The sequence below is a fragment of the Ursus americanus genome, chromosome 12 (genome assembly GCF_024610735.1).
Source record: "Ursus americanus isolate L20-20 chromosome 12, mUrsAme1.1.p, whole genome shotgun sequence".
Taxonomy (NCBI): Eukaryota; Metazoa; Chordata; class Mammalia; order Carnivora; family Ursidae; genus Ursus; species Ursus americanus.
This window is the reverse complement of record NC_142138.1, coordinates 68,677,380-68,702,621: the sequence shown is the minus strand read 5'-3', so window position 1 is coordinate 68,702,621 and position 25,242 is coordinate 68,677,380. Positions and strand designations below refer to the sequence as shown.

The 25,242-nt window shown below is 45.1% G+C and overlaps 1 protein-coding gene across 3 annotated transcripts in view; it reads left to right on the top strand.

Moving 5' to 3' along the window:
- ACP6 (acid phosphatase 6, lysophosphatidic) overlaps nt 1–25,242 on the top strand; it is a 60,953-nt gene that overhangs the window by 10,713 nt on the left and 24,998 nt on the right. For 2 of the 3 annotated variants that reach the window (XM_087866224.1, XM_087866223.1), the window contains exons 5-9: nt 1,037–1,124; nt 1,956–2,088; nt 3,096–3,196; nt 5,317–5,412; nt 7,086–7,251. In XM_087866224.1, the coding sequence (XP_087722350.1) occupies nt 1,037–1,124; nt 1,956–2,088; nt 3,096–3,196; nt 5,317–5,412; nt 7,086–7,251 (584 nt within the window). Of the gene's footprint in view, nt 1–1,036; nt 1,125–1,955; nt 2,089–3,095; nt 3,197–5,316; nt 5,413–7,085; nt 7,252–7,926; nt 8,125–25,242 lie in introns of those variants that run through there. The other variant, XM_045813585.2, reaches the window with a different exon arrangement.

The following is a 25,242-nucleotide window of genomic DNA, read 5'->3' as shown; positions in this document are numbered from 1 at the left end:
TGCCATCAGAGTTCAGGCTTGAGTTGTATAGAAAGGGAAGCTACCACAGGCCCTTGCCATGTCTGGCACAGAGCAAAGCATGGGAAGGTGTTAGAGCACCTTGATGGGAGGGGATAAAGGTACCTGTAAGCTCTGAGCAGTAGCGAGTTACTATGAGGTATACAGTTGACCTTTGAACAACATGGGTTTGAACTGCATGGGTCCACTTACATGCGATTTTTTTTTGTAAGTACAGTACAGAACTGTAAATGTATTTTCCTTATGATTTTCTTAATCACATTTTCTTTTCTCTAGCTCACTCGATTGTAAGAACACAGTATATAATACATATACAGAACATGGGTTAGTCAACTATTTTATCAGTAAGGCTTTCAGTCCATAGTAGGCTATTAGTAGTTAAGTTTTGGGGGAATCAAAAGTTATACGAGGATTTTCAACTGTGGGGGGGATCAGTGATCCTAACCCCCTGGTTGTTCAAGGGTCAACTGTATAAGAAACATCGTTTGTAGCCTAACGTGTGGCTTTTCGCAGTTCATCTGAAAATCTGGCTTTCTTTTTGGGCAAGGCTGTGAGGCTGACAGAACTTGTGGCCTTGTGGTCACCTTTCTTAGACTGTCATGTGCTGAGTCACCATATTGGTCTGTAGGATTGGACTTTGAAAAGTGAGAAAGTCACCTAGTTCTGATAGGAGTCAGGGATAGCCCATTCTTTGTTAGAATGCCCAAATGCTGGTCGTGCCTTAAGGCAGGAATCTTTTGGAATGGGTCAGGAGAGGGCCAGTCTGATCCAGGTCTGTGCCTGCTCTAGTCTATATATGGCTCAGTAGAACAGACACAGTAGGCTGCTACTCGCTTTCTCCATTTCTCAGACCATAGGAGAGCTTCTATTGGTAAGGCCAGGGCACGGTGAAGGCAAGTACTGTCCTTAAGGAGTAACCTTGATGATCTGTCTCCTGAAGCAGACAAGAGAAGGGGGTGGGATGCTGGGAAGAGAAAGCTGAAGCCTCTTCCTGCCTGTGCTCCCACCTTCCTTCCAGGACCCATCATCATCCACGCTGATGAAGCAAGCTCAGAAGTCTTGTACCCCAACTACCAAAACTGCTGGAGCCTGCGGGAAAGAACCAGGTAACTGCCCTGGGTTCTTGCTCACCAGTGGGGGACAGACAGCCTTTTACTTTTGCTGGCCTACTCTGCTGAGCCCAGGGCCTGCCTAGGCTTGCCATGTTGGTGGATAAGGGGTGGGAAGGATTGCTTTACACTAAGGCCTGACATTGCTGTCCAGGAAATGAAGAAACTCTTGTTCACAGTGGCAGGCTCATAGTAAAGGTACAGCAAGCTCGGGAGTAGCCACATCCTGGGCTGGAGAGATGGTATGTACAGCCTGAGTGGGGTTTGCCTTTACAAACCATTGTCCTCGACCATCGCGGGCTCTCAGAGGGGCAGAAGAAAACACAGACAGGTTAAGTTAAAGATGAGTAAGCTAAACCAGTGGTCGAACTACAAATCCAGATGGTCAAGCAGAAGACAAAGATTTTCCTTCTCTTACTAATTTGCTGCCCTGTAGAATAGATTGGTTTGGGCTGATGGTGCTTTTCAGTGTTCAGGTATTTCCGGGCTGCACAAAGACTATATAGTGTGTGTGCCACAGAAGAGAGAGAATTGTTTTCAAGCAGACTTAGGCCATGGTTTTAATGTTTTTGGTATAACAGAAGAAAATGCTAGAGTGGAATCTGGAAGTTGAGGCTTTTATTCTAGCCCTGGTACCTGCTAACTTACTTTCATGTCATTTGAACTCCTAGAGCCCCAGTTGACTCATGTGTAGGATGGGACTAATACCAGCTAACCCCAGTGTCTTGTTATTGAGGAACGAATGAGATCCCAAAAGATCAATGAGACGCACTTTTTAAACTGTATGTTACTATACAATATATGGGATTACTTTTTATTTTTTGGCAGAGGCCGGAGGCAGGCTGCCTCCTTGCAGCCAGGAATCTCAGAGGATTTGCAAAAGGTGAAGGAAGGGATGGGCATCACCAGTAACGATGGAGTCGACTTCCTCAGCCTCTTTGACAATATGGCTGCCGAGCAGGTTGGATGACTGTCCTCCTCTAGCCCTGGGGGTGGGGGAGCCGGGGGTAGGAAGGCTTCTGAGTTAGAACTGGGTTAGAGGGGAGTGGGTGGAGGCAGCTGTAGTAGGACTTAGAGGGGGAATGGCTGTGGGAACTGAGGGATAGGCCACAATCAGGGAGGACTCCTTACTTGGTTAGGCGCATGGATATTTAACTCTAGATCAGAATTTCTTGAGGCATATTCTCCAGAATACCTGCGATGTGTGTATACTGTGGGCAGGCAGGGGTGGGGTGGGGGATGGGTGGGGGGATTGTTGTCTAATAAAAGTTTCAGAATCCCTGTTATATCACTTTTGGAGAGTCTGTATGCACAGCAGCATATTAAAGAATCTAAGTAAAGAAAGTTGGTCAATCTTTAAATCTATTTCCCCCAAACTTATTTAGCCATAGAATCTTTTTTATCTAATAAATACTGAAGACCACACAATGGGAAAGCCTTCTCTAGATTCAAAAGCCAGACTTGCAAAGGTGCAGCGTAGCTTGGATCCTCCTTCCCTCTCTTGTCAGGATGACAGTGTGCCCTGAAGGCAGAAATGCCCTGTGCTTACGGGTCAAATAGATGTAAGGTTACGAGATGAGGGTTCATATAAAGTATTTACACGGCATACTTTTTAGAAATCAATTTTGGGGAAAATGAAAGTCATGTAGAAATTTATGAATTCCTTACTCTGTATTTTATTTACTTATTTTTTATGGTTTTAAAAAATACAAATGTTTTTCATTTTGAAGTGGGTGGGGAGCCATCAGAAAGGGAGGGAAAACAGCTTTTTTTTTTTTTTCCTTCTCCCCTGGGCCTTCAGATCTCTAGGAATTGCTTCAGAAGGGCCTTGGGGACGTAGCTTTTTGAGCTGTTCAGGCCCTCCCTGGGAGAAGACAGGCCCCTGAAGGCTCTGTGGCAGCTGATGAGCTGCCAGGCTCCGTGAACAAGAAGCATTTCTTTGTAAAACTGTCCCCGTGGTCCTTTCAGGTGCACAGCCTCCCGAGCTGCCCCACGCTGAAGACATTTGCACGGATAATTGAGCAGAGAGCTGTGGACACAGCCTTGTACGTCATGCACGGGGAAGACAGGTGAGGAGCTTCTCCAGCTGCTGGCATCAAGTCACGCTTGGCCAGCCCTCTCAGTGTGTGGGGAAGAGGTTCACCCGGCCGGCTTACACCTGCCAGCTGGGTCTTTATATGTGCTGAGGTAGAAATCACCAGGTTCTGCGGGCCTAGTGAATGGATTCAGCCCTCTGTCCTTACACTTCTGGAGCTGGGTCTGGTGACCTGGGGCTTCTGTTAGCTGTTAAACAGAACCAGGAGCTACCACTCAGCTGAGTTTCTCTTAATCACTAACTTTTCCCCCTTTCACTTTAAGTTTCAAAGGATTTGGGTGGGGAGAGCTGATGACCGAAAAATGATTGCTCACATTGTTCTTCAGTTTACAACTTACAAGTCATTTCCCTGTGCTCACCATGAGGGAGGTGTCATTATCCTTGACCTCGTCCAAGTCCTGGCTTTAGAGCTGAAGAAACTGGACCCGAGTGATGTGGGCTGTCTCACCTCGGCATGGCTAGCAAGTGGCAGAGCCAGGACTTGGACCAGATCTTCTGTCAGTGCTGTGTTTTTTACGTTGCTGGGACTTAGGGCTTTGTTTTTAGAAGGTCTGTTTCTTGCCTACCAGAACGGAGAGTTTCTCTCTTACCAAATTAAAACAACAACAACAACAACTAGAACAAAAAACACCTTTCTTTGATTGGTTAAGAACATTTGGCTTACACTCAGGATAGGTAACTTGGTAGAGGAGGAGACGGGAAATAGAGGATCAGTCCTGGGGAGGAAAAAGCAGCTAATATTTTAAGAATTTGCAGGGCCTGTTGCATAAGAGTAAGAATCTCTGGCTGCTCTTCTCCCACTCAGAGTCAGTGCATCCAGAAGATTCCAGCCACACCGCCCAGCTTGCTACTGCTCACTATGCTTTGCCGCCTTCCCTCTCTGTTCCTGAAGTGGCCCCAGTAGACCTAAATTGTCACTCACTGTCCTCCCCCCCTCACACACACACACTTAGTAAATATTTCAGGCTTTGTAGCCCATGCATTATCTGTTGCAGCTGCTCTTCTCTGCCAGTGTAGCGTGAACACAGCCATAGATGATATGCAAACAAGTGGGCGCAGCTAGATTCCAATAACACTGTATTTACAAAACAGGCAAGTGGGTCGGATTTGGACAATGGCTATAGTTTAAGCATTTTAAACAAGATCTGATTCTTCTTCCCATTTCGGTTAGCTCTGGTTTCATAAAACTGATGTTTCTTCAAGGACAAATTAGATGGACTCGCAGTGCCACCCAGCTTGACTTGGCCTGCGTACATTCTTCTGGAAAGTGTATGTTGCATACAGTATTGGTTGCCTGCTCCTCATCCATTGCATGTTGATGCCTTGACTTAGAAAGGTGGTCATTTATTTACCCAGTTGCCATGAAAGAAAGATTGGTCTAAGCCCATCCTGAATACCCTGCTCCCTTTTGTTCATGATTGGGCTCTGGGAATTCTGGAAGAGGTGTTTTCCCCCTCTTTGATCAAAGGTGAGAGGCACCCACACCAAGTCTTTTGGCCGCTCACTGGCACAGGTCCCTGCTTTGTTTGGCACCGTGAGATGGCAGGCGCGCAGTTGCAGTAACCACCTTGTGATCCCGAGGCGGCAAACCCGAGGGTGAAAGTGGTGGAGCCACAGCGCCTGCCCTGCGAGCGCTGCCGCTGAACTGTGCGTTACTCCAAATAGATAGGACACGTCCTCACAGTCCAAAGAAGAGGGGCTGGCACCTGGGAAGCAGAGCTCAGGATGCTGTTCCTCCTGATTACTTTTCTAAGGGCCTTCTGGAATTCCTGATCACTAGACCCTGTCCTTCCCAGCTTTGTTCTTCTATTCCTGGAGGCCTAGTTCTTCATGACGTATCCCAGTTACCAGTCCCATCGCAGGTGTGTTCTTACCGGGACGTACCGTGGTGCTTTTGTAGTAGGAGTCTTTGTGCACAGAGGGCCCTCAAACCGCAGGCGGTGCCGTTTCTCCCCTTCCTGCCTGTCGCTGTCCCTCACGCATTCCTTGTCTTCTCAGCTCTGACTGGGCTCATGAGGTCAGCGGGCAGACCCAGCCTGCCCTTCCCGTGTGCCAGTGCCCGCTGGCTGCCTCAGTGTTGTTTCCTTGCCGTAGGGAAAACCTTCAGATGGCCGTGGGCCCGTTGCTTCATATCCTGGAGAGCAACCTGCTGAACGTCGTGGACCCTGGCACTCCACCCGGCAAGACCAGGTACCTGCCGCAGCAGCTCTGCTTTGCGCGGCTGAGGACAGGGGGGCTCTGGCTGCGGGGAGGGAACCCAGGTTTTAGAGGGGCAACAACCAGGCCGACAGTGACCGAATGGAGTTATGGGTCCCAAAGATGTTCACAACATCGTTACCTTTCTTCCTGCTGCACCTGTCCTACCATGGTTTGAAATTTTTATGTTAGCAAGAAAGAACGCTAAATTAATTAATTAATTTAATTAATTAATTTATTTATTTTACTAACTGAACATGTATGAAAGAGTAGCTAATTATGATGTCACACCAATATAACGGCTTAATAGGTTGTTTAGTTCGAACACCCGCACTGAGTGTACAGAAGGGTGTGCTATCCACCTGGCATTTTTAAACTTTGGAAGGAGGTCCTGCGCGTCCGTCGCCCCTTTCGTAGTGCCCGGAGCCCCAGTGCGGGGCACGGGTTTGGAGCGTGATGTGTCCCGGGCACTTGCCGGGCAGAGCGTGCTCTGCGGGTAGACAGCTTCACACTGCCTGCGAGCTTGTTAGTTCTGACCGACTCACTGGGTCAGAATCTGCATTTTCACAAGCTCCTCAGGGGGTCTGTGTGCACCCCACTATCGGAGAAGCACGGCTGTAGGCTGCCTTCTTGAGAGAGATTGTACCATAGCTAGAAGTGCACGCGTGTGGGAACGGGAGGGGCCGGGGAGGGGAAATAGGGATATTCAGGAGCTTTGGGCCAGATTTATAACAGAGATTGTGCCAGCGCCCTTCCGTCTCCTCAGCACCTGCAGTGACAGCACATCTCTAACTGGTCCTGGCCACCTTGCCCCCCTCGACCTTACATCATAGAATACTAGTGCTGCTCTTTTTTTTTTTTTTTTAAAGATTTTATTTATTTATTCGACAGAGATAGGGACAGCCAGCGAGAGAGGGAACATAAGCAGGGGGAGTGGGAGAGGAAGAAGCAGGCTCCCAGCGGAGGAGCCTGACGTGGGGCTCGATCCCAGGACTCCGGGATTACGCCCTGAGCCGAAGGCAGACGCTTAACGACTGAGCCACCCAGGCGCCCCTAGTGCTGTTCTTCTAGTGGAGGAGTGAACACATCAAGTCCTCGATCTTTCCTCGGAGATAGATACAGGGGCAGGCACATATAGATTAATATGGCACCTTTCTTACTGATGAAAGCCATTGGGAGCATATGTTGAAGGCCAAACGGGCTTCTTAATAGTCCTTTGAAATGAACTTAATTCCCCCAAACTGCAAGCCTCGCAACAAGGAGGAGCACGTGCTCTACTAAACTCACCGCACGGCTGAGCGTAAGAAGAGCATCTGCCACAGGCAGGCACATCCCAAGGAGAGACGGGAGCTAGGGCCAGGCCATACATGCTCGGTTTCTACTTTAAAGGTCACCCAGGGAGGAGCGAGTGGGTGGGTGGGCAAGCAGGTGGACAGGAAGGGACCAGGAGAGCTACGCCAGTGGTGATCCCTTCTCATGAAAATGTGGGGGTGGGAATAAGGTTTCCCCCTACCATCTCCTTCAGAGGAGTTTTATACCAGGCTGACTGACTTCTGGATGTCACCTGGTTTCTGAGGCAAGTGTTGTTTCTTACTCAAAGGAGGCAGACAGTGTCCTGGCCTCCAGAGTCCTGAGGTGAAGGACTGTGGACTCTTTTCTCCTTGCAGAAAGCTGTACCTCTACGCAGCTCATGATGTGACCCTCATACCTCTCCTGATCACCCTGGGGATTTTTGACCACAAATGGCCCCCATTTGCTGTTGATCTGACCATGGAACTCTACCAGCACCGGGAATCTAAGGAGTGGTTTGTGCAGCTCTATTACCACGGGGAGGTAAGACCTGTGAGGTGCAACTGGGTGGTAGCTAGGCACCCTCCCTCGAACCCCACCCACCTGGTTTAGCACCAAGTCTCCCTCCTCAGGCTCAGTGGAGTCTCCTTGGTACAGTCAGCTCTCTGGATCCGATGGTATGGCTCACAGCCATGACCCAGAGATAAGGCAGAACAGGAAATATGGTGGCAGGCTGGGACTTGGGCCTTACCGCACGTCCTGCTGCGGACTCCTAGAAACAGGACCACCCTCCTCTTCCCCTGAGTGTCTCTGTCAGGATGTAAGATCCTGACTGGGAGGCCTGTTTTGAAAATTAATGGTGGTGCCTTTGGGAGGCGGTGTGAGTCGTCAGTGCTGGTGGGGCCTCGGCTGCTTCTGCAGGTTGCTGTCCAGGGCAGACGCTAGAGCGTCTCCCAGCGATTAGACCTGTCGCCCTCCCAGCCTAGGGGTATGATGTGACTGGGTCTCCCCAGTCAGTTCAACAAGCAGTTCTTGAGTGACTGTCACAAGCAGGGCACGGTGCTCCTACTCTGGAAGCTGACCGGCTGGCGGGGCCTTCCTGGCTGTTAGGTGTGCGCGCGCACACCGTCGGGTCGAAGCCTCTCAGACCTCTGGGCACAGGTGAAGATAGCAGGCCAGCGTCCTCAGTGGCCTTGCTGAATTCTGTCTCTTCCACAGGAGCAGGTGCCAAAAGGTTGCCCTGACCGGCTCTGTCCACTGGACAAGTTCTTAAACACCATTTCAGTTTATACCTTGAGCCCAGAAAAATACCACACACTCTGCTCTCAAGTACAGGTGATGGAACTTGGAAATGGGGAGTGACTGATTTGTACAAACAGGATGTGTTGGTTTTTCAATAAATGCCTTTACACCCTGCCTCTGGCTGTCATGTTTGGGAAGGCAGGAACAAAGGTTAATGTATTTTAACAAGGGTTTTATTTCCTTCCAGTAGTTATTCTGAGGTCTCTTTTTGAAACGAGGAGAGGTGTTGAGACCAAAGGGGCATTTCCTATTTTGTTGCTTGATTACCATGTCCAGAAGCCTCTTCCATGATGCAGGCTGGGGACATCATGACCCTACTGAATAGTGTTGGTCTGGGACCTGAGTTCTTTTTCCCTGTCTTCATTTCACAAACACATATTGAGCACCTACTACGTAGTGGGAATTATAAAAGTGAAAAGGTTCTGCCCTGAAGTTGGTTTAGCCCAGTGGGCGAGGCAGATAAGTCAATGATGGCAATGCAGCATGTTTCATTCTGTGATAAGGTGTATCAGGGCTATTTGGGGACAGACAAGAAACCCCCCAGCCCCAGCTGGCAGGGGCCGGGATGGAGCAATTTAGAAAGGCTTTTAGAGAGGTTCCGTCCTCATCTGAGTAGGAAAGGTGAGTGAGAGTTAACCAGGTAAGCAAGGAGGAAAGGGTGTTGTGTGTAGGTAAAAGGTAAGCTTGGAGGTCAGGGTACGTTGCTGGTGGGTGAAATGGAGCCCTGCTGTGGAGCCCCAGCTGGAAGATACAGGACAGACTCTCAGCTTCTGGTGGCTGGAGCTCCTGGAGCAAGGATGAGGGCTCTGCAGTGGCGGGCTGGAACAACTCTCAGCATAAGAACTCCACCTTTAACTGGGCCCCCAAAGGTACCTGATGATCCCCCATTTCCTTATCCTTGTCAATTTTGTCATTCTTCCCCAGAAGCTCTTTCAAACTTGCTCTGATCTCAAACCACCAATCTCTTAGGGAAAATAGCAGTCAAAAAAACCTTTCCACGTCCAACCATCTTTATGCTGACGATTCCCAGACCTACTTCTCTAGCTGAAGTTTTTTTCATCTGAGCTTCAGACACTCATGACCACCTGGATGTCCCAGAGGCACAGAATTTTCCACATCAGAATCAAACCCCTCTCTCCTCTCAGACCTGCTCTTTCCTCAGCCTTCTGTATCTGAATGAAAGACATCTCCATCATCTACTCAGTTGCTAAACCAGTTACCCATCCTTATCTTTTCCTCTCACGTTTTCCTGCATCTAATCAGTTAAGTTCTAGAAGTCTCTCCTGTTTACTGTTTCAGTCTATCCACATCTTTCCATCTTTGACCACTGTTGTCCCCTCCCCATCCTCACTCTGATCACTATATTTCTTATTTCACTAAGAAAGTAAAAGCAACCAGAAGAGAATTCCATGTCACCTTCACCCCCACCACCACCAAATCTCTTAACCCATAAGACCTTCCTTCCTGTTACTAAGAATGAACCATCCCCACTCCTATCTAAGATCAACCTCCAGCTTTGCACTGATTCCTACAATTCTCTTTTTTCTGCATTGTTGCTTTCATCTTCCTACCCTAATTATTCCCATTAGCATACAAATATGCTGTAAAATCTCCTATCTTAAAATTTTTTCCCACATCTTTGAACTGCTATGCTACTTTCTTTCCCCTTCACAGCAGAACGTATCAAAAGAGTCCTTTATACTTGCCATCTCTGATTCTTCCGTTTCCTTTCTCTCTTGAACCAACTGTGATTAAGTATTCACCCCACCACTCCACGGAAACAGCTTTTGTCAACATCATCAGCGACCTCTGAGTGCTAAATCCAATAGCCAATTTCCAGTCTTACTCAGCTTCTCATCAGCAGTCACGGAATATTTTCTTCATTTGGCTTCCATGACAAATACGCTCTTGGTTTTCCTCCAGATTCTCAACTTCTTAATTTTTGCTGAATCTACCTTTTCCTAATCTCCGAATGTTGGAGTATCTCAGGGCTTAGTCCTTAGATCTTTTCTCTACCATTTCTCATATGATCTCAAGCAGTTCCATAGTTTATTTTATTTTTATGGGTCTGATTCTGCTTTTTATTTGTTCATGTGTTATGTTTTTTATTTTTAATTTATTTTTATTTAAATTTTAGTTATTGAATGTACAGTATAATATTGGTTTCTAGAGTAGAATTCATCACTTACATACAACACCCAGTGCTCATCACAAGTGCCCTCCTTAATGCCCATCACCCATCTAGCCCAGCCCCCACCCACCTCCCTCCATCAACCCTCGGTTCTCTATTAAGAGTCTCTTATAGTTTGTTTTTCTCTCTCCTTTTTTTCTTTTCTCCCTTCTCATATGTTCATCTGCTTTCTTTCTTGAATTCCACACATGAGTGAGATCACATGGTATTTGTCTTTCTCTGAATGACTTATTTCACTGAGCATAATACATTCTAGCTCCATCCACGTCATTGCAAATGGCAAGATTTCTTTTTTTTTTTTTTTTTGATAGCGGAGTAATATTCTATTGTTTATCCATTCATTAGTCGATGGACATTTGGGCTATCTCCATGGTTTGGCTATTATTCATAATGCAGCTATAAAGATTGGGGTGCGAGTACCCCTTCAAATCTGTATTTTTGTATCCTTTGGGTAAATTCCTAGTAGTGCAATTGCTGGATCGTAGGGTAGTTCTTTTTTTAACTTTTTGAGGAACCTCCCTGCTGTTCTCCAGAGTGGCTGCACCAGTTTGCATTCCCACCAACAGTGCAAGAGGGTTCCCCTTTCTCTGCATTCTTGCCAACACCTGTTGTTTCCTGTGTTGTTAATTTTAGCCATTCTGACGGGTTTGAGGTGGTATCTCATGATTTTGATTTGTTACTTCCCTGATGATGGGTGATTTTGAGCATCTTTTCATGTGTCTGTTAGCTGTCTGGATGTCTTCTTTGGAAAGGTGTGTCTGTTCATGTCTTCTGCCCATTTCGTAACTGGATTATTTGTTTTTTGGGTGTTGAGTTTGAAAAGTTCTTTATAGATTTTAAAAACTAATCCTTTATCAGATATGTCACTTGCAAGTATCTTCTTCCATTCTGTAGACTGCCTTTTAGTTTTGTTGTTTCCTTCACTGTGTAGAAGCTATTTATTTATTTATTTTATTTGTGTAGAAGCTTTTTATCTTGATGAAATTCCAACAGTTCATTTTTGCTTTTGTTTCCCTTGCCTCCGGAGACGTGTCTAGTAAGAGTTGCCACAGCCGAGGTCAAAGAGGTTACTGCCTGTGTTCTCCTCTAGAATTTTGATGGTTTCCTGTCTCACATTTAGATCTTTCATCCATTTTGAATAAATTTTTGTGTTTGTTGTAAGAATGGTCCAGTTTTATTTTGCTGCATGTTGCTGTCCAGTATTCCCAACACCATTTGTTGACGAGACTGTCTTTTTTCCATTGGATATTCTTTCCTTCAAATAGTTCCATAGTTTAAAATATTTTTACACAATGGCTCCTAAATTTTTACCTTCAATCTGGACTTTTCTCTTGAATTCTAGCTTCATTTCAACTGTCTACTCAGTAGCTCTAAATGGATGTTTAGAATAATTTAATTTATATTAAACTTCCCATTGTCCATGATAAACTCTTAATTTTCTTGCCTCTCCAAACCTACTTTCTCCACAGGCTACCCCATCTAGGTAAATGGGACTGCCCTTCATGCAGTTACTTGGGCTAAGAACTTGGGAATTACCCGTGCCTCCTCCCTGTTTCTCATGTCCTGCATCTGATGCGTCAGTAAATCCTATTATGTCTCTCTTCAAACTATATCCAGAACTGACCTTCTCTCAAGACTTCCATTGTTATTTAGTGTCAGCATCATCTCTCTCCTGTTCAAAGTCCCCCTGTTATTGCCCTTTTCTTTTTCCCCCCCCTCTTCTTAGCATAGGTGCTTTGAAAATACAGTCAGATCATGTCACTCTTCTGCTCAGAATTCACCCCCAGCTTCCCATCTCAAAGAAAAAGCCAGTCATCAAGGGCTTACGACATCCTCTCCTATCTCTTCTCACTGTCCTCCAGCAGCAGTAGCCATCTTGCTGTTCTTGTATGCCACATAGCCCTGTGTCATGTCCTTACCTCAGCTCAGGACCTTTGCACAAGCTATTCCCTGTCCTTGGAATGTTCTCCTAATATTTGCATGGTTAGCTTCCACTCTTCATTCATATCTCAGAGTGCATATCTCAGTGCCATCTCAGAGAGGCCCTCCCATATTATCCTACATAAAAATTTCAGACCTTTGTCTTCCCTCTACCTCCAGCCTTGGTTATACTCTATCACCTTGTGCTGTAGGCTGAATTATGTCCCCTCAAAATTCATATGTTGAAGTCCTAACTCCCAGTACCTCAATGTGGCTATGTGTGGAGATAGGGTTTTTAAAGAGGTAATTAAGGTAAAAAGTCATATGCGTGGGCCCCAATCCAATGACTTACGCGAATCATCATTAGAGGAGAAATTAGGACACTGACACAGAGGGTAGACCATGTGAAGACACAGGGAGAAGGCGGCCCTCCATAAGCAAAGGAGAGAGGCCTCAGAAGAAATCAACCCTGTCGACACCATGATCTCAGACTTCTAGCCTCCAGAACTGTGAGGAAATACATTTCTGTGGTTTAAGCCACAGAATACTGATCTGTTGTGTTTTGTTATGGCAGTCCTAATCAACCAATACACCTTGTCCTGTTTTTTTGTTCTCTGATGGTATTGATCAGTGCTTGATATTACACATCTATGCATTTATTTTTCTGACTAGAGTGCAGGCTCCATAAGAGCTTCTCCTTGTGAAGATATGCCCACAGCATCAATAGTGCCGAGCACATGCTAGCACTAGAACATTTGTTGAATGGCACTACTATCCTGGGGCCCATGATCAACTTCCTGGGTTACTTAGTGGCTTCCTAATGAGTCCTATCCTTTCTTGCCTTTTGTTTCCCTTTTAGACCTGGCCCCTCCTTACTTCTCCAACTTCATCCCTCACACCCTGGCCAGACTGAACTGTTTTAGGAAAAGGAAGTGCCGCTCCTCTGGGCTCTGGACTTTGGTACACATTGTTCCATCCCCTGACCCCTGACACACTTCCTTTGCCCATCTGATCCCTGCTCTAGACGCCTCTCATGTTTCTGCTTGTCTCTCAGTGGCGTGCTGTCTATCTTGTTGATTACTGTGTTCCTAGAGCCAAGTACAAGACTTGGTATAAAGTGGGCTTCAGAAAAGATTTATTGAATGGATTCTGAACTCCCCTTTGCCTGGCACAAGGTGGCTTCTGTGCACTCTTCCCTATTCACCACCAGGGGGAAGCATGGAGTAAAGGAAGACAGGCAGGCTTCTTCCGGGTTCCAGTTCGGACGCCACTATGTGCTTCTTTGTGACCCCCGACGCGGTTTTCTGAGCCTGTTTTTCGTCTCATGTAAAATGGAGATGATTATACCTACTAATTAGGGTTGTTGTGAGAATTAATTGAGTAAATGCAAGGGACTTCAAAGAGTCTTTTTTGCCCTTTTGCTGTTTCTGCCCTGTAGACTCTGAGCTGTGACAGGTTTCCTCGCCTGGTGGGGAACTTTGGCAGTGCACTTTCCAGCTTTCCTCAGCAGACGGTGTGTCCTCTCTTAGCCCTCACCACGGGGAGTGTGCCTGCGTGTACAGCAGAACCTTCGCGCCCTCGCTCACCAGCTATGTGGCCGTGGTCAAGTCACTTAACTTTTCTGAGCTTATGTTTTCCCCACTATTAAACAGGGATGTTAATATTTGCCTACCTGACTATCTGTCCTGAGGGTGGATGTGAAAAGCACTTCATAAACTCCTAACCTGCTCTTGGTCTTGACTCCTTTCTCTTAATGTTCTTAACATGAGTGCTGTGCTGTTAAGGTTACAAGGATTTGTGGAGTGGGTCTCTCCTTGGATGGCCAAATTTAGGGCCTCCCAAGATAGAGTAGTCACTCTTCTCCCACATGCCCGGGCTTGCTTGGGCAGATGGACTTCAGCGGGAATTTACCTGACAAATCGTCCTGAGGGCTGCATGGCTTATCTTACTCACAGAGCTCTTGGCTCTGGCAGGCACTGGGATGGAATAACTGTCTTTAGACAAGGCCAGTCACTGTTATGTGCCAAGTCCCCTTTAATAGTTCCATGTAGATGGTTCAAACGACAGCCAGGTGTTCAAAACTCTGAAGGGCCCACCTACAGAGAAGAAGGAAGAGAGAGTCCCCATGCCGCCCCACCCCTAGTCCTCAGAGCACCGGGACCTGGCATGCTGACCTGTTTATATTTATTGTAAGCAACTCAGGTCTTTGCAAGTGGTACCTGACATTCCTTCTCAGCTGGAATCCTCAAGGGTGCTGCCCGTCTATCTGCAAAGGAGGCTGGGAGGAGTTAAGAGCAACTATTTTGTTTACTATATGCCAGGAAGTATCATTCTTCAACGTTGGGGCTAAAGCTGTGGTTCCCTGTGTACCCGGGGGCTGCTAGAGAAAGTGGGAGGCCCTTTGCCTGGCTGGGGAGTTCTCTAGGAAGAGGGCTGTGTGCTCTGTTCAGACCCTGCCCTCGTAGTCCTGACCCTCCCGGTCTATCCTGCCAGCCTCTAAGAACCTGGTCCCTGACTAAGGGTAGGGCGAGAGAGAGCTGAAAAGCACTATCCTCAATAAACAGCTGGTCTTCCCAGGACTCCTTTTTCTCTACCTGGCTTTTGAAATATGAGCTTCCTGGGCACCTGGATGGCTCAGCTGGTTGGGCATCTGCCTTCAGCTCAGGTCACGATCCCAGAGTCCTGGGATCAAGTCCTGCATCAAGTCCCACATTGGGCTCCCTGCTCAGCGGGGAGTCTGCTTGCCCCTCCCCTTGCTCATGCTCTCTCTCTCGAAATAAAATCTTAAAAAAAAAAAAGGTTGGAGTTGGGGTGAGGGGGGATACCCAAATCTCCATTTTGGAAGCAAAGATCCAAACTAATATCAGAACTTGAGAGAGCACTTGTCTTGGAGTCACAGGCTGTAAGTTCAGGTCCTACCTCCATATGTACTATCTGTGTGACTTTGGGTAAGTCGGTTAACTTCTCGTTAACAAGCCCGTATAACCTCATTTGTGAAACGAGGCTCTAATGTCGTGTCTCCTTACAGAATTACCCCTGGGTTCTCATAGATTGGGTATGTCATGCACTTAATAATACGAAGAGAGACGTGCTATACGGATGTAAGGCATTGCTCACGTTATTGCTCAAAAAGCCGCCTCTGAGTGTTCCTCCGGCAGCGTTCTGAGCATTCTTCTGGGGGTTCCTGACACATGGGCACCCAGTCCTGGATAGTGTGCCGTTGGTGATGAGATCCTGGTGACTATTTTAGGGGAGCTCAAGCCACTCGTGGGATGGTTGAAAGAAGCATCGACCTTGGAGTAAAGAGGCAGGGATTTGGATTCCAGCCTTACCACTTTCCTGGGTCCTGTGACCTTGGACAACGTGCTTAACATTGCAGAGCCTCTCTTCATCTGTATAATGAGGCCGCTGATGCTCTCGGTGAGGGGGGGTTGGGGTGGGGCAACTGATAGAGAGTTAAAGCAAAATAACATTACGAAAGGTCTGGAACATGGTAGCCACTCAAGTACAAACTTTGAATCTGCATCTTCATGTGTTTGGGCCTTAAAGGAACCAGAACTCACAGCTCGCCGTCCGCCCAGAAGTTTGAGTCACTCCTCGCGGTACCGAGGTTTTTAGAGAAGGCAGGCACGTACTTTGAAGTCAAGGGTTGACCTAGGTAAGCCAGGAAAGGACGAATGCCGTGAGGCTGGGGCCAGTGGTGGTGGGGCTGTTTATACCAGTTGGGAACGCAGGGCAGTCTTCTCTGAGGCCGACTTTCCATAGAGGAAAATCTGGATTCAAGAGAGAGTAAAAGTCTCAAAGGTAAAGGAGAGATGCAAGGAAATGGCCTGCACTGAATCACTGCAAAGGACAGTATTCATCAGAGAATTAATTTGGAAGGAAATAGAGTGTGAAATAGCAGCAAAGCTTTCAACTCTGGGCACTGTGGCCTTCAGAGGCTTGCCAAGGCCCAGCCTGGGAGCTACCTCCAGAAAAGCAGCCGGGGGATGCCCAGAGACCACAAATTGCTGAGCTCGGAAGGAACTGATTGAGTGTGTAATTAAGGGGAGGGTTGTATGACACTCGGGTAAGTAGAACTTGATGGGGTCAAACCAGCAGGGCTTCTGGGAGATGAGCGAGCAGTCCCTGGAGCTGTTAGTAACTGAAGCCAGATGCATAAAGTTAGCTACAGCTTACCTGGGCCTCGTGGGGACGAGGATGGGCGCGCTCAGGAAGGGGAAAGGTGGAGTGATTGCTCCCTAAGTCCAAGTGTCCCCAGATGCTCACTACCTTAGTGGTTCTGTTCCGGGAGTGAGGTAACACTACAGAGCAATGGGAAGAATCTCTGGAAACTGAAAGGGCAGTGACTCTTGGCTGTGACTTGGCCGAGGTCACATAGCACGGAGGAGCTAGATTCTGAGTCCTGATTGTACATCCGGAGTGTGTCTTGCTGTGCCACAGTGATGGTGACAGCTGGGAGGGAACTGGTCAGAACGTGAAGAGGGAGTCCTGTATCAGGCAGTAGGGAAAGGGTATCATTCACAGTATATTTGTGGACAAGATGGGTATGTGGAGGTTGGATACTGAAACAACTAGATGTATTCATAACTGGTTGAATTCCTACAGCCCAAATCCTCAGTGTTACCTAATCCACAAGGCCCCACGTCACAGGACCCCTGCCCGCCCCTCCAACCTCACCCCCTACCTCTTGCTCTCCCCTCAGATCTTGAGACATTGGCTCCGGCTTATCATTCAGACTTCAGCTTAAATGTTTATGTGTATGTTTAGTTTCGCATTTACCTTTGTAGAGAGACAACAGAAGCCTGATGGTTGAACACACAGGCTCTATAGCCATACTGCCTAGGTTGATACTCCCATCTTTTAGGATCTGTGTGATCTTGAGCAAGGGATTTAACTCCTTTGTGTCTCAGTACACTCAATCTAGAAAATGGGAATAATAGTATTTACCTCACAAGAATTTGTGAAGAGCAAACATGTATGGTGTTTAGAACAATGCCTGGCATATAAGAAATGCTCAATAAATGTCAGTTATTATTATTTTTTGTTTTTGTTTTTCTTATCCTACGTCTCCTGCTCTGTCATCAGCAGGAACCTTGTCTGGCTTGTTCACTGCTGGGCATTTCTCTAGCACGTAGATCATGACTTGGCACATAGTAGGGTCTCAATACATATTTATTGCAGAATTAATTTGCTGAATTATTTGCTGAATTAGTAAAGTAACTAATTCAGTAGGCAGTCATTTTTCAGGGAAGTGTTTTGTGTTGTATGGTAGGCCGCTGCCCATTTGATCATGTTTTTCAATAGTCTGAGGAAAAATACGACTGAATAACCAGAGAGTGCAGGCTGGATATGCTTACTAAAGACATAAAACCAGGAGGAATAGCTTATTGAATGACCGAATGAAAGAGTGAATAAATGATAGGTGATTTGATATGTCCATGCTAATATCTTTTTTTTAAATCCTGGGCAAATCTTATGGGATGAAACTTTCTGGGAATAAGTACAAAGTTCTTGATCTCAAAATCAGTTGCCCACAACAGGGTAAGGGTTGTCGTGAGCAATTTGTTCCATGTGAGTCAACAGTATGATGTGTTCCTCAAAATTCATAAATGTGCTATCGAACCTGAAATGAAGGGGGATGGTCCTGTTCCATCCTGCACAGCTCAGAGCATAGCCAGAGAACTATGCTCAAATCTGGGAGTCAGACTTGCTAGCGGAAATGAACAAAGTGGGTCATCAAGGGGGAGGAACTCAGACCAGTATGTGGGCTACAGGCACATGTAGACTTTAGGTCAATATAAGGAAAATCTGAAATAATCTGAGCTGGCCATGGATGAATTGGACTACCTCAGAAGATTCCTGTCACGGAAGGATTTTGAGATTACACTGGCATTTAGCTAGAGTATTGTAAAGGGTCATACACCATCCAGGGGGCTGGAATAAATGGCTTTTAAAGTCTCTTCCCACCCTGAGAACCTATGGCTCTATGATTGCATAGCATCTTTCATTCCCTGTGAACAGTCAGAGGCAGGCCTCATTTTTCTTTTCATGTGGTCAGGAATGGGGTTTGGTCCTCTAATTTGGTGATTCTGAACTTTGAAGAAGGAAAAGAGAAGTGCCTGAGAATCTGGTGACCTCATATAACCCTGTAAAAGTCCACCACGTTGGGCCAGATGGGCTTGGAGGTGCCAGGGAATAGTAGCCCTTGAAAACACCTTCTTGCTGCTGCTACCACCAACCCATCTTACAATTTCCACTCTGGTGCAGCTTTCTCTAAGGTTTTTCTGTGCTACCTTTCAGTGCCCAGGAGAGTAACAAGAGGGCTCCCTGGGTCTCCCTTCTGAAAGTAGAAACAGTTTCCAGCTCCAGCTAGAACCTTCTTACTGCCCAGCCAGCACTTCTGCGAAGCTTTTGAATTTACTCTCTAGAACAGCCATTTCAGACCTCTGCATTGCAAGCCCAGGGGTAAATCTCAAAAATGCTCTGATAACTCAGCTTATACTAGGCATATGCACATATGTTATCTGATATCCGTCTCACAAAAACTCTGTGACACTGAAATGTAAAGCAGCTGGCTCAGAGAGATCAAAGTCAATGATCCAGTAAGAGGCAGAGGCAGGACTCAGACTCCCACCTTTGACCTTGGGGTCAGCTTGATTTTCTCCCCATATCCTCAACTCTGTCCTCTGGGATGTTGGTTTCCCTTTGCTTTGTCTCCTTTAGCACATGCGGTATGTCCTTCCTTTTGGTATCTTCCTTTCTCCAAAGCTTACCTTCACCCATGGTTCTTTCTGGTTCTTTACCTGCTTCTTGTGATCTTCCTGCCAAGGATGGCATGAATTCTCTTGTATCCTCAGTTCCTCCCATTCAATTGGTTCCTTTCTTCCTGTCTTAAAATAATAATATTTTCATTATCTTGAACTTTCTTTGTTTTCCTTCTAGCTGTCATTCTCATTTTCTTGCCAAGTACTGTCAAACCTACTAAGTGAATATAATTCACTGTCTCCTTGTCTTTTTCATACCCAGGCCCTCTTCCCTGGCAATTTGCCTTCTATTTCTTTACCAGAAATGCCCTCGGGGAGACCAAAGCATCAACTGATCAATTTTGAGAACCATTCTTAGTGTCCTCACCTTCCTTGATTCCTCAGTAGCATTTGGCCCTCTGGACCACCTCCTATTTCTTGAAAGCCACTCTCCCACCCTCTTGGGATTTATGTAAGTCTATACTTTTGTAGCTACCCCAGTGACTTATTCTTTACCTGGACAACCAGTTCCCCATCAGTTACATGAGAGAGGTGGGCTAGGGTCATTTCTAAGGTTTCTTCCAATGCTATGAATTTCAGGGTTTTTTTTTGTTGTTGTTTTTTTTTTTGCTGGAACTTCTTCCACCCCTTCTGACTGTGCCAGTCCTTCGTGACTTAGTTCTTGTCCCTCTACTTGGTTCTCTCTACTCTCACTTCCATGGAGAGATAATCCATACTCATCTCCATGTGGAGGAATTCACATTTCCATAGCTATTCCACACCTCTCACTCCCCTGCCCTTATGTCCAACTGTCTGCACATAGAAGCTACACCATCCCTTCATGCTTAGCACTTCCTCAACCCCAACGAGCACTGGCTTCCTAACTTCCTCAATTTTTACCCATGATACCAGCAGCTTGGATGAGGTGTGGGAGAGAGGAAGCTAAGGGCCTCTAAGCTACATTCTGAGAAAAGAAGAAGTAAAAAATAGGCCCAGTACCTGGGGAAAAGGATCTAATAGAGGAGCAACAAAATGAAACCATTTAACTCTAGATCCTTCTCTCTTCCCTAATAAGTCTTTCCTAAGAAGGGAACCAATCTTCAAGCCAAAAAAAGGCCAAACGTTGTTGGGATGGATGAAAATCTTAGACAGAGAGCATGTAGTACCTGGTTGCTGTTCATGAGGTCAGATCTTCCTGTCCAGATGCATAATGCCTGAGGGACAGGAGAAAGTTCTAGATGTTACTCCAGAGACTAGTCTAGAAGAAGTTAAGATACTTTCGGATTTTTAGTCTCAGAGAGCCAAAATAAAAGGCAAATTTGGTCCTAGTGTTTCAAAACCCATAAAATGAGAGACTCCAGAATCTGAAGACCAAGAGCTCTTTGTCCCCGGTAGCATCTGGAATGGACTCTTAAGTAAGTAAAAGTCTGTGAGCACTTAGGAAAGAAAGCAGTAATCAGCATTAGGAATCAGCAGTTAGTGAAACTATCTCTTTTCTGTTTGGGTTAATAGACCAATGAATCAAATATTCCCAAGAAATTTGATAAAAGTCTTTCCAGTTGGATTATGTTTCTCAGTCTTCACGTTGGCAACTTCTTTTTCTTTAGTCATGTCATACCTGTGTTTGTAATCACTTGTTCAATGTCTAACTTCTTAGTAAACTATGAGCTTGGTGAGGACAGGATGCGACCATGCCTGACAGTTTGCTGCCGTATCCAGAGTGTCCAGCTTTGTATATTCTGACAAAAAAATAAATAAAAGAATCAGTTACTAAATAGGTAGATGTTAAATGTGAGCTGGATGATAATAGACTTACAAGTGATTGCAAAAGTACATTTAAAAGTTAATAAATGACTGACTCGATGTCAATCTAAAGATTAGCTCTAACTATAAAACTCGTAGAAGAAAACAGAAGAAAACTTCATGGAGAGGAGGCAAGATGGCAGAATAGGTGATCCGCATTTCATCTGGTCCCTTGAATTCAGCTAGTTGTCTATCAAATCATTCTGAACATCTGTGAATTCAACCTGAGATCTAAGAAAAGAATTACTGCAATTCTGCAAATAGTGACTATTTTTTGCAAGGTAGGAGGTACAGACACGCAAATCGGAGGGGATATATTGGAAGATAAACTGCGGGGTTGGGGGGAGGATGGGGCCTCCATAAGCCTCCTACTGGAAAGTGATACAGCAGTGGAGCACAAAACCAGAACTTGTAGAAGTCTGCTCCAGTGGGGGACATCCCTGCCTGAAAGGTGCTCAGGCAGCTAAGCAGGGCGGAATCCTAGGTGGGACAGCGTGGTCTCGGGATCCCAGGGGACACACAAAGAATGGGGGTGCCTGAGTGTGGCAGAGTCCCCAAGCATTGGAGCAGGGAAGCTGGCTACAATCAGCGAGCCTGGGAGTGGGCTCTCAGCTCGGTGTTGCCATAAACTGCAAACCCCAGCATGAATGGGCTATCAGCGGGTGCCCAGCAAGCAGCAGAACCGCAGTGAGACTCCCCTCCTTCCCCTGGGAGGGTCCACACTGGTTGGAACTGCAGGAGTCTGCAGAGTGTGGCACACATGAAAGTGATTGCTTTTCCCTGAGGGTGCACTGAGGAGGGGGGTCATGATCTTTCAGCTCCAGGGTTGGAGATTGGGGCGCTGCCATTTTAATTTTCATCCTCTAAAGAGGTGCAAAAAGCCTTCAGGGAACAAAAGCCACATAGAACAATGGAAGCAGCTTACAATGAGCCTGGCCCCTGGCAAGGGTGGTGGAACTCCGCCTAGGCAAAAACACCTGAGAATCAGGGCAACAGGCCCCTCCCCTAGAAGGCCAGCAGGAACATCAGGCAAATACCAAGTTACAGATCACACAGAACTGAAAAACTCCAGCACTAGGGGAAAATAGTATATAGAATTTGAGGTTTATTTAGTTTTCCAGTTTAAAATTTTCTTTTTCTTTTTTTCCTTTTCAACTTGTTTCTTATTTCATCATCTCTTTAAGTCCTTTTTTAATTTTCATGTTTACATTTACATTTTATATATTTTTCATTTTTTACTTCCTTTCACTATATTCAGTTTTATTTTGTATAGATATATAAGTTTTTCTTTCTTGGGGCTCCTGGGTGGCTTGGTTAAGCATCTACTTTTGGCTCAGGTTGTGATCTTTGGGTGTTGGCATTGAGCCCTGTGTTGGGCTCCCTGCTCAGTGGGGAGCCTGCTTCTCCTTCTCCTTCTGCCCCTCCCCCAGCTTGTGCTCAATTTCTCTCTCACTCTCTAAAATAAATAAAAGCTTTAAAAAAATTAGTTTTTCTTTCTTTACAATTTTGGGATCTAGTGTCTTCTAACAAACAGACTAAAATACACCCAGGACCAAGTGTAATCACCCTGTTTTGTCCACCCGTTAGATTATATTCCCTTTTCCCTTTTTTCTTTCTTGGTTTCTGATCTCTTCTGACTTGTCTAGTGTATATTTCACTGGGATCACAATTGATACTTTTAATTTTTTTCTCTTGTTCTTCTGTTCTTCTCTGGACAAAATGGCTAGAAGGAGAAATTCACAACAAAAGAAAGAATCAGAGGTAATAATCTCTGCTGTAGATTTAATCGATATGGATATAAGTAAGATGTCAGATGTGGAATTCAAATTAATGATTATAAAGATACTAGCCAGGGTTGAAAAATCATAAAGGACATAGAGAATCCCTTAGTGCAGAAATAAAAGAACTAAAATCTAATCAGGCCAAAATTAAAAATGCTTTAACTGAGATGCAGTCTAAAATGGATGCTCTAACAGCTAGGGTAAATGAGGCAGAAGGGAGAGTCAGTGACATAGTGACAAAATGATGGAAAGTAAGGTATCTGAGGAAAAGAGAGAAAAACAATTACTGGATCATGAGGGGAGTCTGAGAAATCAGCGATACCATAAAGTAAAACAATATTAAAATAATTGGGGTCCCAGAGGAAGAGGAAAGAGAGAGAGGGACAGAAGGTATATTTGAGAAAATCTTAGCTGAGAACTTCCCTAATCTGGGGAAGGGCATTCAAGTCCAGGAGGCACAAAGAACTCCCCTCAAAATCAACAAAAGTAGATCAATACCCTGACATATAATCCTGAAGCTTGCAAATCTCAGAGATAAAGAGAAAATCCTGAAAGCAACTTGAGACAAGAAGTCCTTAATGTACAAGGGTAGGAACATTAGACTGGCAGCAGACCTATCCACAGAGACCTGGCAGGTCAGAGAAGGACTGGCATGATATATTCAGGGTACCAAATGAGACAAACATGCAGCCAAGAATACTTTACCAAGCAAGGATGTCATTCAGAATGGAAGGAGAGATAAAGAGCTTCCAAGACAAACAGAAACTAAAAGAATTTGTGATCACTAAACCAGCCCTGCAAGAAATATTAAGGGGGATCCTGTAAGTGAAGAGAGAGCCCAAAAGTAACATAGACCAAAAAGGAACAGAGACAGTATTCAGAAAGAGTGATGTTAGAGGTAATACAATGGCACTAAATTCGTATCTTTCAGTAGTTACTTTGAATATAAATGACCTAAATGCTCCAATCCAAAGACACAGGCTATCAGATTGGATAAAAGAGCAAGACTCATCCATATGCTATCTACAAGAAACTCATTTTAGAGCCAAAGACACCCCCAGTGTGAAAGTGAGGGAGTGGAGAACATTTTATCATGCTAACAGACATCAAAAGAAAGCTGGGGTAGAAATCCTTATATCAGACAAATTAGACTTTAAACCAAAGACTGTAGTAAGGGATGAAGAGGGACACTATATCATACTTAAAAGGTCTATCCAACAAGAAGATCTAACAATTATAATATTTATGCTCCTAACTTGGGAGGAGCCAAATGTATAATCCAATTAATAAAAAAATTTAAAAACACATTGATAATAATACGATAATAGTAGGGGAATTTAACGCCCCACTCACAGTAATGGACAGATCATCTAAGCAGAAGATCGACAAGGAAACAAGGGCTTTGAATGACACACTGGACCAGACGGACTTCACAGGTATATTCAGAGCACTTCATCCTAACGCAACAGAATACACATTCTTCTTGAATGCACATAGAACATTCTCCAGAATAGATCCCCTACTGGTCACAAATCAGGCCTCGACCAACATAAAAAGATTGAGATTATACCATGCATATTTTCAGACCATAATGCTTTAAAAGTTGAACTCAGTCACAAGAAGAAATTTGGAAGGAACACAAATACATGGAGGTTAAAGCGCATCCTACTAAAGAATGAATGGGTCAACCAGGAAATTAAAGAAGAATTTTAAAAATTCATGGAAACAAATGAAAATGAAAACACAACTGTTCAAAACCTTTGGGATGCATCAAGGGCAGTCCTAAGAGGGAAGTATATAGCAATACAAGGCTCTCTCAAGGACCAAGAAAGGTCTCAAATACACAACTGAACCTTACACCTATAGGAGCTGGAGAAAGAACAGCAAATAAAGCCTAAACCAAGCAGAAGTTGAGAAATAATTAAGATGAGAGCAGAAATCAATGAAATAGAAACCAAAAGAAGAGTTGAACAGATCAATGAAATTAGGAGCTAGTTCTTTGAAAGAATTAATAAGATAGATAAACCCCTAGCCAGACTTATCGAAAAGAAAAGGGAAAGGACCCAAATTAGTAAAATCATGAATAAAAGAGTAGAGATCACAACCAACACCAAGGAAATACAACCAATTATAAGAGAATATTATGAGCAAGTATATGCCAACAAATTAGGCAATCTGGAAGAAATGGATGCATTCCTAGAAACATGTAAACTACCAAAACTGAACCAGGAAGAAATGGAAAACCTGAACAGATCCATAACCAGCAAGGAAATTGAAACAGTAATCAAAAATCTCCCAACAAACAAAAGCCCAGGGCCAGATGGCTTCCCAGGGGAATTCTACCAAACATTTAAAGAAGCACTAATATCTATTCTTCTGAAACTGTTTCAGAAAATAGAAATGGAAGGAAAACTTCCAAACTCATTCTGTGGGGCCAGCATTACCTTGGCCCAAAACCAGACAAAGAGCCCAAGAAAAAGGAGAATTATAGACCAATATCCCTGATGAACATGGATGCAAAAATTCTCAAGTTACTAGCCAATAGGATCCAATAGTACATTAAAAGGATTATTCACCATGACCAAGTGGGATTTATCCCTGGGCTGCAAAGGTGGTTCAACATTCACAAATCAATCAATGTGATATATCACATTAATAAAAGAAAGGACAAGAACCATATGATCCTCTCAACTGATGCAGAAAAAGCATTCGATAAAATATAGCATCCTTTCTTGATTAAAACTCTCCACAATGTAGGGATAGAGGGAATATACCTCAATATCATAAAAGC